We start from the raw sequence: 13,364 nt of genomic DNA, 5'->3' as shown, positions 1-13,364 counted from the left end.
GGACGGCATTACCAATTCAACAGCCTCCCCTTCGGGTTGAAGTCTGCACCTGTGGTGGCACGGTTGCGCCTGCAGGGGATTCACGTCTACCCTTACCTAGAAGAGTGGCTCATCCGAGTAAAGTCGAGAGACCGCCGTCGAGCACACGGCGGGGACTGTCCGGCTACTCGCGCAACTGGGGTTCTCGATAAACTTTGAAGTCCTGCTTGGTGCCATCGCAGGATGCGCTGTTTCTGGGGTCCTGGTTCAACAGTGTCGTGCCTGGCGTCCCTGTTGGAGGAGAGAATAGCGGCCATCCTTGGCAAGGTACAATGGCTGTTGACCCTGAAGATCGCAAGGGTGAGGTCCATCAAGTCCCTCCTCGGCATGATGTCTGCATGCATATACCCCGTGCGCCTGTGCAGGCTGCAGATGCGACCGCTGCAGGAGTTCCTCGATGCTAGTTGGATCCAGGTTTCGGGAAGCTTCGAGGACAAGATTGCCCTCGACTAGGGTGTCCGTCGAGTGATTCGGTGGTGGGGGGGTCCGTGCACATCTGTCGGTGGGCGCGGATTGCCAGAGCCCTCTCCCCCGACCTCCCCCACCAGGAGACAGTCAAGACAGGTGCATCCTTGGAGGGATGGGGTGTGCACACCGGTCGTCTCAATGCCACAGGCCTGTGGCTACCAGAGTAGAAGTCATTGCAGGTCAACGTTCTGGAGCTACGGGCCGTGTTTTGGGCCCTCAAGTCTTTCCTTCCGTCCATCAAGGGCAAGGTGGTGCAGATCTTCAGACAACACTACCACAATGTTTTACATCTGGAAACAGGGGGGCACCAGATTCCCGGCGCTCTCCAAAGAAGCGCACGACCTATGGCGATGGGCCGTCACCCAGGAGATGTTCCTCGTCTCATTTAATCTGGCAGGCGTGAAGAACACTGTTGCTGACTGTCAGCGGGGAGCTGCGCTCATGCCATGAGTGGGAGCTTAGGCAGGACCAAGTGGATCTTCTATTCTGAAGATGGGGCAATCCCCAGATCGATCTGTTGCGATGGCGACTAACTACGCAGACGGTCCCGATGCAGGATGATCCTCGTTGCACCGGCGTGGCTGAGGCAGATCTGGTACCCGGACCTTCAGGACATGTCGTCATTGCCTCCAATCAAGCTTCCGGCAGACTCGGATATGCACGCCAGTGAAGGAGGTGCGATTCTGCACCATGACAGATATGCACGCCAGTGAAGGAGGTGCGATTCTGCACCATGACCCAGAGTCGTTGAGATTGCAGGCCTGGCTCCTGCAGCGCTAGAGTTTGTTGGATACGAGCTCCCGATGGACTGCAAGAAAGTGATTTCCAAGGCCAGGACTTCGTCTACACTGAAATGCTACGGACATAAGTGGAAGAGGTTCACCGTCTGGTGCCGCACACAGAAACTCGACCTTCTATGGTTCACGGCTCCGCAGGTGCTGCCGTACTTATTGTCGCTGGCCAAGGTGGGGTTGGCTCATGTGGCAATCAAGGATGATCTGGCGGCTATATCCCGCTACTCCGGGGCAGTCGTCGTTATGGTCACACCGCCTGGTCAAGGTTCGTTCTCGCCGGTGAAGGCTCCAGCCCTGGCATGAGAGCTCAGTTTTTTTTTTTAGATTGGTAGGGGTCCCCCAGCACAATGAGCTCAGTTTTGTCATTCAGGTATAGTCCGTGAGTAGCCATTCATGACTGGATGATTAGGTAGACTATATTCACCAAAGCCAAATCCTTACCGTAATCCCCAGTAGGTGTAAGGAGAATCTGGGTATCATCTGCATTGTTGGTGTAGGCGATACCAAGATGGTCCAGATCATCGAATGGGGCTTGGTGAATGTTGTACAGGATGGGTGAGACACAAGATCCCTGGGGTACTCTGTCTGACCCTATGTACATTGGAGGCCATGCTACAACAGACTCTTGTTGTAACAACCACCAGGAAAAGAGCTAGGGGTACCACAGTCTACTGCAGAGGCTCCCCTATCCCCCCTGACAAGGACTGCAAGAAACTCTATGCCCTTGGCAAGCACATTTCCATGTCCGCAGCCTATTCCACCAGAATTGCAAACAATACTGCCCTTCTCGCTTGTTATAGCGACATGAAATGGGATCTGCACCAAGAGGTCCCAAAACCCACACGATCGCGCCTGCTGGCGGTCGTAACGGAGGGTAGGCAAGTGACCCATAACATCCTCACAAACACCTTAGACGCTGCTGAGACAGCAGGACAGCCAGCTGGCCAATTGGAACTGGCATCACTCAGGCACACCTAGAGACCAAGGACAGGCAAGTTTTGGACCGTAACTCACTTCCTGCCTTTGTAGACGCACTGGAGCCTGGGCGGGCTTTGGGCTCAAACCTGTTTAAACTAACAGTGAAAGCCCAGACGGAACTAACAAACAGAAAATGGGGGGAAAAAGGAAGACTGGGGCCATTTTGGGACAATGGTCACCCAGGGGTGCTGTACTGCAGCTGAGGATTCAGCCTGCGGTACAAATGCACACTAGTAGTAAACATTAAACCACTGCCACCACACATTTAAAGTAGGTTAGTGTAACAAAAAATGTTACATGAGAAGTGGGATAGGGAATCACTAAGTAACCACCCATCACTTCACATAGGGTGGTGTGCTGGTCACACAGAAAGGCAAGTAAGACACGGATCACCTTACTATTGTGAATGGTAGTTTACCCAAGAAAATGTAATTAAGAGAAGTCCAGGACACTTCTTGGTGGCACTGCACCGAAGGTGCTGTGTCACTATACAAAAAGCCAATGCCTATGGAGTTTGTCAAACTCTTTAAAACCAAAAAGTCCTAGTCAGGAAAAATACATGGAGTGAGAAAAAGGTCCCACTCACTCAATAGTCAGAAATCACAACCCCGAAGTCCAGCAAAAGAGCTGGGGGGGGGGGGTCTCTAAGGTTGAAGGGAATTAGCACAGAAATTACATTTCTCCCCAACAGTTGTTCATCTAGGGGTTGTGAATGTGCTCTGTAATTTTTAAACAAAGGCAACATGTGACGTCTTAATCTCAATGCCTGACTGAATTGAAGAGAAGCTAACACAAGCACTACTTGGCGTTGGGCATACATATATAGGTAAGTGCTGCGTTTTTGATTGTGAGTTTAATTGTTTAACAAACCATGACATTTCGCGAATTGTAATCTCCTGTATATGTATCATTGGAAGACTAGGTTAATGCATTTACTCAATATCTCCTGTTAAAGCTTTGTTTTATGTGAGCATATGCTTTTTCCTTTTTATTTTTAGTTACCTTAATGCAATTCAGACTATGTGCCCACATATCCTTCGATATTTGACGACTGCAGTTATTACAAACAAAGATGGCAGAAAACGAAGGCAAGTCCTTAAAGATTTGGTCAAGGTTATTCAGCAGGTAAGAAATTACTTAAGCAGTTTAGATTTATTTTCATGGTTTCTATCAGTTTGCTAGCTGTTTGCGTTTCTTATGCAGTATTTCTTGACTTGTTTCTAGATCTTTGACAAGGGTTCCTCATGTTCGTGGGAACCAGTCATTTGTTTTTTGACCGATTTGCTACAAACTCTTGCATGGACGTCATGTTTCTCATTTTCCTACTTTCCTGTTTTAACTTGAAAGAAGTCCCACAGCAGATCAGTTTGTCTGGAACTTGACTTTATTTTTTAGGCAAGTGAGGCTCATTTCATTTGGGTTTTTTTTTTTAACAGAGAATTTTCATTTCTGTGCCTATTCTCTTTAACCGTAGAGACCCCCAGCTCTTTTTCTGGACTCGGGGGGGGGGGGGGGGATGGGGGGGGGGGCTTTTTAATTTAAGCTCCTGGGTGCGACTTTTTTTCTCACTCTCATTGTTTTCTCAAGATTTTTGTCCCCTCTGCTTTTTGGCATTGTGACACACAGCACCTTGCACCTTTTGTGCAGTGCTACTGAGAAGTCCTTTGTACTTCTCTTAATGTTTACACTTTCTTGGGTGAACTACTGTTCCCAAGAATAGTAAGATGACCCCTGTCTTACTTACCTTTCCTTTGTGTGTCCAGCTGTTAGGCAAAGTTTGAATTCAGTACCCTCTGGGACCATCACAGACTGACTACAAGTGTAGGCAAAACCAACCTTTGGGTTTTGGTAGCGTGTTTAGCAGCCAGGCTCATCTCAAGAGGGAATGTGAGCTGTAATGTGACAGAGGTCTACAATCACAGTTGCACTCAAGGTTTCTTTGATAAATAATTCTAAAGGGTGTGTTGCAGTGCAGAGAAATCTGTACTATAATGTCCAAATATCAAATGTTTGAATCCTGAATGCGTAATAGAGACCACTATAATAGTCCTCCAAGTAAGTGTATGAAGGTTTTATTATTACAGCCGACACATGTTTATACCATTTGGTTATCCTCAAGGCTGTGATATACATTTAGATTAACATTGTGAATATTAACAATGATATACATGTGTCCAACATATAAGTCAAAAACATCATAAAATATGAAAGCAAAATAGTTCCATAAGGAAAAGGCAGACACAATTGAATTCAAACAAAGCACATATAGACAAGATGCCACGTCATGTACCAAAGTTAAAATTATCATCAGAAAAGGTATAAATTCCCAAGTTCAAATAACAGACTGGAATGGAGGGAACGGTCATAAAGGAACAGCGGATAATTGGAATAGTAGCACCGTAAAAATCATGGTAGTTAGTTCTAAAACCACTGCCACCAGCCATTCTGAGAAGAAAGGGTCGCATTTGACTGCTACATAAGTATCTAGACAAAGGGGATACGAAGTAACCCCTCCAGGACTCTATTGTAATCTAGGGTGTGCTGGATCTAGGAATTTACAAGGACAAGTAAAGTCAATTTCACTTTACTTATTCTGGGAAACAGTAGTTTATCCCAGAGAAGGTATTTAAACCTTGTGGAAAGCCTGAAAGGCTTCCTTGTGTCACTGCACTGAGGTTGCTGTGTGACACGCATGAAAAGATGCCTATGGAGTTGGTTAGACTCCATAACCAAAGAAAAGACGAGAGTAAAACACATTTCAAAACACATGAGCGAGTGGGGAAAAAGGGTCACTCTCTCCAGTCCTCAAAATCCAGCAAAGTTGCTGGGGGTCTCAAAGTTGAAGGGAATTAGCAAACTTTTGAGAATTCTCCCCAACACTCTTCCCCCCCCAGACTAAGGGACAGGAGGATTTAATCCACCCCTAGATGAATCTCCTTACTCCAGTCGGTAATACATTCTGGCGAGACAATCAGCATTTTGGTGATTACACCCTGACCCTGTGTTCATTAGTAAAATGAAACCCTTGTAGGCTGACCATCTTAACAATTTTGGATTGCCCCCCCTTCATCTGCATTAACCATCTCAAGGGTTGGTGGTCTGTCTGAATCACAAAAGGAGATCCATACAAGTATGGTCTAAACTTCGTCAGAGACCAAACAATGGCAAAACACTTGCGTTCTGTGATTGAGCACCTTGTCTCAGGTTCCTTCAGCTTCCTGCTGATTAAGCAGATTGGGTGTTCCCTACCTTTCTCATCCAGCTGCCTCAGAACAGCACCTATACCTGTATTGGAAGCATCTGTCTGCACACTGAAGGTTTGGCTATAGTCAGGAGCTCTTAAGACTGGATCTTGACAAAGGGTTTTAAGTCCTTCAAATGCCTTGGTGCACTCCTCATTCCACCTCACCGTCTTGGGGAATTTGGGTGAGGAGACCACATTCAAGGGAGAAGCAATGGACCCATAACCAGTGAGACCTAAAAAGGTTCTCACTTGGGTTTGAGTAGTAGTGAAAGGGGCCCCCTAGGGGGGTCACTCGTGCTATGAAAACAAGGCAATGACCATACACGAAAAGATGCGCCAGGCACAAGGTTTCAAATTCCCAATGCTAGTGTTTATTGCAAGCAAAAGATGGTATCAATTGGCCAATTCTAATCTCACGCCCCGCGAAGTGAGTTTCCTAGACCTCGAGGGACGCAAGAGAGCGAATTACGTACATCAGTTACATATATACAAAATGCATATCATACAATCAGCAAAGTCATGTTCAACACCCCTCTGTATTAAGTGCCTTTGAACTCGGGATGACGATGGACATATCCGACGAGTATGACGATTATAATGCTTTCGATGTCTATTCTAGTAACAATGTGCAATTTAGAAAATGTGGAGGCATCTTTAGAACACGGTGGTTCTGTTCTTGGAAGCAATCTGTACACGGGGGAAGAGCCACATTCCAAGCTTTGCCATCTATGAGGTACTATTCGTGTCCTGGGAGCCGCCACGTTCTAAAGGGTTTTGCGAAGGGGGGCCGTAAGAGAAGCATAATTCAAGCCTTTAACTGTATTATTCTAACATATTCTACCATCGTACGAGACTGGCTGGCAGCTGTGAAGTGATTAAATGCCCTGCAGCTTCCTCCCAAGGCTACAGAGAGGGAGCGTGGGCATTCCTCTCTGGGCTACTCATGAGGAGTTTCAGCAAACTCTTCAGTCCCGCGACCTTGTCCTTTCATATTCAGACAACAATGTTAACAGTTGAGCAGAGTAAGCAGAATCCGCAAGCAGTTTTTAGACAAAAAGCAATGAGCAATGGTTAACAAGCAAAATGGCGATTCTTACTACATTTAAAATGGCCGCTCGTCGGTCAAGCATAGCAGTTCATATTTCTCCAATTCGGTGCATAAGACGGTTGGCCCACGGCCATCAAGTTACATCTATCATTCAAATGAAGGGTATTCATTTTTCCAGATTGACAGTAGGGGTGGCCCCATTCTTGTACAGCTTGTACTTTGCTAGGCAATAGCCTTATTTCACCTCCTCCTGCCTCATGTCCAAGGTAGACCACTTTGCTCTGACCAATACATACCTTCAGTGGTCAACATGTTCTTTCCAAGTCGGGCTGAACACTGCAATGTCTTCCAAGTATGCCATGCAGAAGTCCTCATCCCATTCAGAACTTTATTCACCATCCTGTGGAATGTAGCAGGTGCATTTTTTAATCTAAAAGGCATAACCTTAAACTGGTAGAGGCATGCTGGGGTCGAAAATGCAGTTTTCTCCTTGGCATGGTATGTCGGAGCTATTTGCCAATAGCCTGATAGGTTAAATGTACTGAGGTACTTGGCTGAAACAAGTTTGTCCACCAGCTCATCTGTCCTAGGTAAAGGATTGGCGTCAGTCTTTTTGACTGCATTAAGGGCTCTATAGTCCACACAGAATCAACTGCTTGGATCCTGCCTTTGGTACTAGCACAACTGGACTAGACCAAGGACTTGTAGATGGCTCTATTACCCCGAGATCATGCATCTTGTTGGCCTCTTCCTTATGTGGGTTGTTACATGGTCTGACTTTCTGTAACCCCTGCTTGTAACGGGTAAACGGTCACCAGTGAGAATATCATGCTGGCCCCAAGGGGTCAACTGAAAAAGCGGAGGCAAACTGATTTAACAGATTTGCACTCTGTAGGAAAGAAGGTTCCCAGGTACTCAAGTTAAGTTATGAGTCTTTAATGTCCAGGGCCAGCTCTTCCATCAAACATGAGGATTGTAGGGGAAACACAACATACAAGTATAAGGGAGAAAACACTGGGACAGCCCCACACCCCATCAACACCTTTGCTCACTGACAAGCACAACCGTCAATAGTAGAGCTGCTGAACCTCCACATTCCACATGATGATACCCTCATTCCACAAGCCTAGTTATGAGCCTATGCTCATAAGCATAGATTATAACTCTCCTCGTGTTATTCCAGTGTCAGATTAGAAGAGAGGTTATCTCCCATCTTCCCAGCTATAGGTTGTCCTCCGAGGAGGTCAGTCAGAGGTTCACTCTCCTCCTGAGCAGAGGCTAGAAGCAAAGCTCCCTTTTCTGGTCTTGAGACATAGGCTTTTAAACAGTTGGTGTGAAAGACACTGGGGGCCTACTTGGGATTGCCTAAGTCAATAATTGAACTCCAAGTTTTCCCACACCCTTGAAGGGTCCAATCCATTTGTCCTGTAAGGCCCTCTGCCTTATAGGTAACCTAACTAGAACTAGCTGGTCTTTAGTAAACTCAACCATGTTGGCCCTCTGGTCATGCCAATGCTTCACCAGAGCCTGACCTGCTTTCAAGTTATCAGAAGCTTCTGTCACCATGTGTCATTCTCCTTGGAGACCTAACACCTAGTCATGCTACACTGACTTGAAGGAAGGAGCACTCTCCAACCCCTCCTTAATTAGGGCTAATGGACCTCTAGCTGGATGACCCTAGAGGAGCTCAAAGGGACTAAATCCAACTCCCTCCTGGGGGACTTCTCTATAAGCAAAGAGAAGGCATGGCAGTAGAAGGTCCCACTTTCTTCTACGGGGTTCCTATAAAGAACCTATCAGGCTCTTCATAGTACGGTTAAACCTCTCTACCAACCAATTTGTCTGGGGATGGCAGGCAGTTGAGAACTTGCAAGTCACTCCACAGATTTTCCACATGGCCTGCATGTAGTGGGACATAAAGTTACCCTGGTAAAAATACCAAGTAGGGCCTTAGCAACTGCCGGAGCAGGAACATTCCTCATAGGTATAGCTTCAGGATACCTAGTAACATGGTCTACTACAACCAATATAATTTGCTTGCCTGAAGAGGTTGGAGGATCTAAGGGACCAACAATGTTGATTCCTACCCTCTCAAAAGGAACTCCCACCACTGGGAGGGGCACCAAGGGTGCCACATTCTTGGCTCCACTCTTGCCAGATGTCTGTGTGACAGCTTCTACAGAATGTATCTACATCAGGCCCCAACTTGGGCCAGTAGAAATACAGAGAAATCCTTTTGTTGGTTGTCTTAAAGCTTAAGTGACCAGCCAAAGGAATCTCGTGGTTTAACTGTAGAAACTGGTTTCTTATCTCCTGAGGCACTACAAGTCTTCTGTAGTCCTCTGGTATAGACTCGGTATGTTCACTGTAGAAGAGGCCATCCTCCCCGTACAACCTGTGCTTCCCTGGTTCTTGCCCATTCAGCTGGAAAGCTGCCTGCTGGCGAAGTCCTTCAAGAGTAGGACAATCTTTAACCTCTGCTGAAGTCTGCCCTACAGGGGCCACCTTCTGCCAGTAAAGACTGCTGCTCAGGATGGTCTTTTAGGATCCAGATCTCCAACAGGGGGAAGGTCTTCTTCCAGCTCAATCGTCAGCAGCTGATTCAACCTCTCATGGTTGTTTTTCATACTCGGTTTCAGCTTGTGGAGTAATCACAGGTGTGACTTTGGACAGTCCTTGCAGGGATGTCCTGGTTTGATGCACAGGAGTGCTTTCTTGTTTCCCCTATATCGCCATTTTCCTGGAAATGGAAGCTAGAATTTCCTGTGGGCTGGGTGTTATAGGTTCTCCTGTAACAACCTCTTGAGAGTCCTCTAGGGTTAGCTCTCGGGCTTTCTTTGTCTGTTCCGATTTCCTTTTACTGGGCGGCCTGGGCGTGCTTGATAAAACTCCAAGAGTCTTTGTCATTCCCCAGCAGGACTCCCAGGCACCTCACGTACACTGACAGGTATTCTGCAATGCACTTGAACAGTCAAAGGTTTGCAACTGGCAAACTTCAATTCTCCAGCATGGGGTCTGGCATGGATTCACATGCTCATGAATATTCCCCGTCGTCAGGCTGGGAATCCTCGGTAAAGAAAAAACCAGTATCAGTTTCGTTTCTGATCTGACTTTCGTAGTAATAACCAATCACTGGTCTCTGCGTCATACTGACCACAGCCAATGACTGCCCTCTACCTAAGCCCCACCTCTGGCAGCCATCTTCAGATTTTTACCGCACGTTCATGTGTTGGGATCCTTGTGCTATTGCTCTCGAGCGTTAGTGCTATTTTTTCACGTTTTTCTCAAAAACTTTGTTTTTTCGGTCAAAAGAGCCTCAAGCTCCACCGACTCTCTATCCGATCAACAGGGACCCGTGTCGGATTCGTCTGCGCCCCTCAAGGGTGAAGATTTTGTCGAGCTACGCTTTTGGAGGACTCCAGAAGTTTCTCGGGCCCGGTCATGGCCCAGGAGAAGGGAAGCTCGACTCCCGGAAAGCTGTTCAGGGTCTGCCCTGGATGCCAGCTGCAGAACGTCTTCAAGGAGGACGAACACTCTTTTTGTCTCTACTGCCTACATGAGGACAAGACGCACGTGGAGAAGGACTGTGCGTTTTGCGGCAACATGTCGGAGCGGACCATGAAGGACCGCCATCAACGTCTCGCCAACTGGCTAGAAGGGAAGAGCCCGTCCGGCGAGAAGAAGAAATCTGAGCGGTCTTCTAAGACCTTTGAGGACGCCCCGGCGATGGGGGTCCAACATAAGGCCAAGCACCGCGAGTCCGCTGGCACCGGGAGCGCCGAACGGTCGGGCTCTACGGGCGCCAGGCAGGGCGCACCCTCCCCGGCACCATCAACCACGAGCCAACGCTCTGGGTCGGGTAAGAGGAAGGCCGAGCACCCGGCGAAGCTCCTGGAGAGGCCCCGGTCGAGCTCGAAGGCGGAGGGGGAGCGAGGCGGTGTCCCCCCCCCTCAAGGATAAGGCGGTGAGCGCACCTAAGGTGGTGAAGGCCTTAATCCATCCGGCCAAGCCCTCTATCAAAACTGTCGCGGCGGCCCTGGCTCAGCCTGTGCAGGCTACACCAGTGGTGGCGACCTCGGGGCTCAGTCTCCCTGCCACCTCGGAGGGAGTCCTCTTTTGTGCCCATCGATAGGACCCCCGTGAAATCCCCCGAGGGGAAGAGAAAGGGGGGGCAGGGCGTCGTCGTAGATTCAGCTTCAACCTCGGAGGAGGAACTGGTCGAGGTCTTAAGCCACGGCCTCGGCGTGGAAGAAGACCGGCCCGTCGGGAGGGATCCCGACGCAGGTGACGGCGAGGGTACCGACGGGGCCCCTGATCGCCCGTCGGATTCCCCTCTGCCAGCACCGCAAGACAACTCGGCGGCCATTTTGTGGGCTATACAGTCCTTATGCTCAGAGATAAGGACGAGACTACCGTTGCCGACGGAGGAACCTCTCCCGTCGGGGGACCCAGAACCGGGACCTTCTGGTGTTCCCCCTACTAAGAAAAGAAGGATCCACCCTCCACCTCCTTTTCAGCCGTCGCGCCCAGCCCTCCTCCCCGTCCACCTGAGGGGATGATACGGGGACTGACACGGCAGCGACGGGTACGGACGACGAGGTATACGACGAGGATGTACCGTCGTCGCCTCCCACCAGGGCTTCTCCGCCCGACGAGATTGGATCGTTCCACTCCATGATCACCAGGGCATCCGAGCTTTTTCAACTCTGCCCTGAGGAGAAGAAGGAAGGTTTCCTTTATCAGCGGCGCGAGGCCAAGAGGAAGACGGTCCTCTCAGTGCCTCTATTGGACGACATTTGGGATGAGGGCCTCACCCTCCTCAAGAACCCTTCCACGACGCCAGCTAGAAGAGACCGGTACGAGAAGAAGTACCGGGTCCCGGACACGGCCCCCCTGTGCCTCCGGGCGCAGCCTACCCCGGACTCCGTCGTCTCTGCGGCAGCCAGGAAGAAAGCGGGGGGGGGGGGTGCGGCCTCCACATCGACTTCCCCACCGGACGGTGAGGGTAAGAAATTGGACGCTATGGGACGCAGAGTCATCTGTCGGCAGCAACGACAATTAAAGCGGCCAACGCCTTGGCTATCGTGGCCCGCTACGACAGGGACCTCTGGCCCTGGAGATCCTGCAGGAAGGTGAGGTGGCTTCGGACCACGCCATTACCGTTGCGACGGACATCGCCGACACTGGGTTCCGCCAGTTGGGCAACGGCGTTTGCCTTAGGCGGCGTGGATGGCTCAAGGCTACGGACTTCCGTCAAGACGTTCAGACCAGAGTCCTGGACATGCCCTTCGATGGGAACAACCTGTTTGGGAAAACAGTGGACGATTCCCTTCAGGCCATTAAAGCGGACACTGAGACGGCCCGGGCCCTGGGAGTTCTGCAACAACGACGGACGCCCTTTCGGAGCAGCGGAGGCAAGGGCGCCTCCAAAGGTTCCGGCGGCGGTTCCTCCACCTACCGTCAAGCGGCCCGCTCGTCGTCTCAGGAGGCCTACAGAGGACGAGGCAAGTCTGGCGGACCCCGCCGTCGTCGCCAAGGAGGTCAAGGCGGCAAAGCCTCGTCGAAGCAGGATTGAACCGGCCGTGGGGTTGGGCCCCCACCGAAGCACCCCGGTGGGAGGCCGGCTGGCGAGCTTCGTCAGCGTGTGGGAGTCCATCTCCACCGACCGTTGGGTGCTGGACGCCTTTGCCCGGGGCCACGCGCTCGAGTTCCAGAGAAGGTGCCCGCGCGCCCCCCCCGTGGCCAGGAAAGAACTTCACGTCCCTCAACTTCTCCTGGAGGTAAAAGCGATGCTCAGGAAGGGCGCCATCGAACTCGTCCCAAAGAGGCTTCGGGGCTCCGGAGTCTACTCGAGATACTTCCTCGTGAAGAAGAAGACGGGGGGATGGCGCCCCATCCTGGACCTGCGACGTCTGAACAAGTTCATCAAGGCGCAGAAGTTCCGGATGGTCACCCTCCAGCACGTCCTGGGTCAGCTGGAGGAAGGAGACTTCCTGTCGTCGTTGGATTTGGAGGATGCCTACTTCCATATTCCCATCCTAAAGGGGCACCGAAAATTCCTCAGGTTTGTGGTCCAAGGGCGTCATTACCAGTTCAAAGCCCTCCCCTTCGGACTACGGTCGGCACCCAGGGTATTCACCAAGTGCCTCGCACCGGTGGCGGCGCAGCTGCACCGGTGGCGGCGCAGCTGCGCCGCGAGGGGGTCCACGTCCACCCCTACCTGGACGACTGGCTCATCCGAGCCAAGACGAGGGAGCTCGCCGTGGTTCACACGGCAAGGACCGTCCAACTTCTCACGGACCTGGGATTCTCTGTGAACTACGCCAAATCCCACCTGGTACCCGCGCAGGACGCTCTGTTTCTGGGAGCGAGGCTCAACACAGTGTCCCTTCTGGCCTCTCCGTCGGAGGAGAGGACCAGGACCATCCTGGGCAAGGTGCAGCGGATGTTGGTGGCCGACGCGGCCAAGGTGAGGTCCATCAAGTCCCTCCTCGGAATTATGTCTTCCTGCATCTACCTCATTCCCATGTGCAGGCTCCGGATGCGCCTGTTGCAGGAGTTCCTGGACGCGCGCTGGATCCAAACGACGGGCAGCTTCGAGGAAAGGATCACACTCGACGAGAGTTTCCGACGAGCGATCCGGTGGTGGGGCACCCGCGCGCATCTGACGACGGGCTTGGACTTCCAGACCCCAGCCCACCAGGAGACAGTGACCACGGATGCCTCCCTGGAAGGGTGGGGAGCGCACACCGAAAATCTGCACGCAAGAGGCCTTTGGCTCCCGACGGAGAAA

The 13,364-nt window shown here is 50.8% G+C and overlaps 1 protein-coding gene across 1 annotated transcript in view; it reads left to right on the top strand.

Annotated features, from left to right (window-relative positions):
* The window catches only part of EIF3E (eukaryotic translation initiation factor 3 subunit E), a 284,648-nt gene that overhangs the window by 137,484 nt on the left and 133,800 nt on the right, over nucleotides 1–13,364 (top strand). Inside the window, exon 8 of the mRNA XM_069621505.1 lies at nucleotides 3,278–3,404. Coding sequence (XP_069477606.1) covers nucleotides 3,278–3,404 — 127 coding nt within the window. The remainder of the gene's footprint in view (nucleotides 1–3,277; nucleotides 3,405–13,364) is intronic.

The sequence above is a fragment of the Ambystoma mexicanum genome, chromosome 5q (assembly GCF_040938575.1).
Source record: "Ambystoma mexicanum isolate Mex_15411 chromosome 5q, UKY_AmexF1_1, whole genome shotgun sequence".
NCBI classification, from domain to species: domain Eukaryota; kingdom Metazoa; phylum Chordata; class Amphibia; order Caudata; family Ambystomatidae; genus Ambystoma; species Ambystoma mexicanum.
This window is presented reverse-complemented; position numbering and strand designations above follow the sequence as displayed.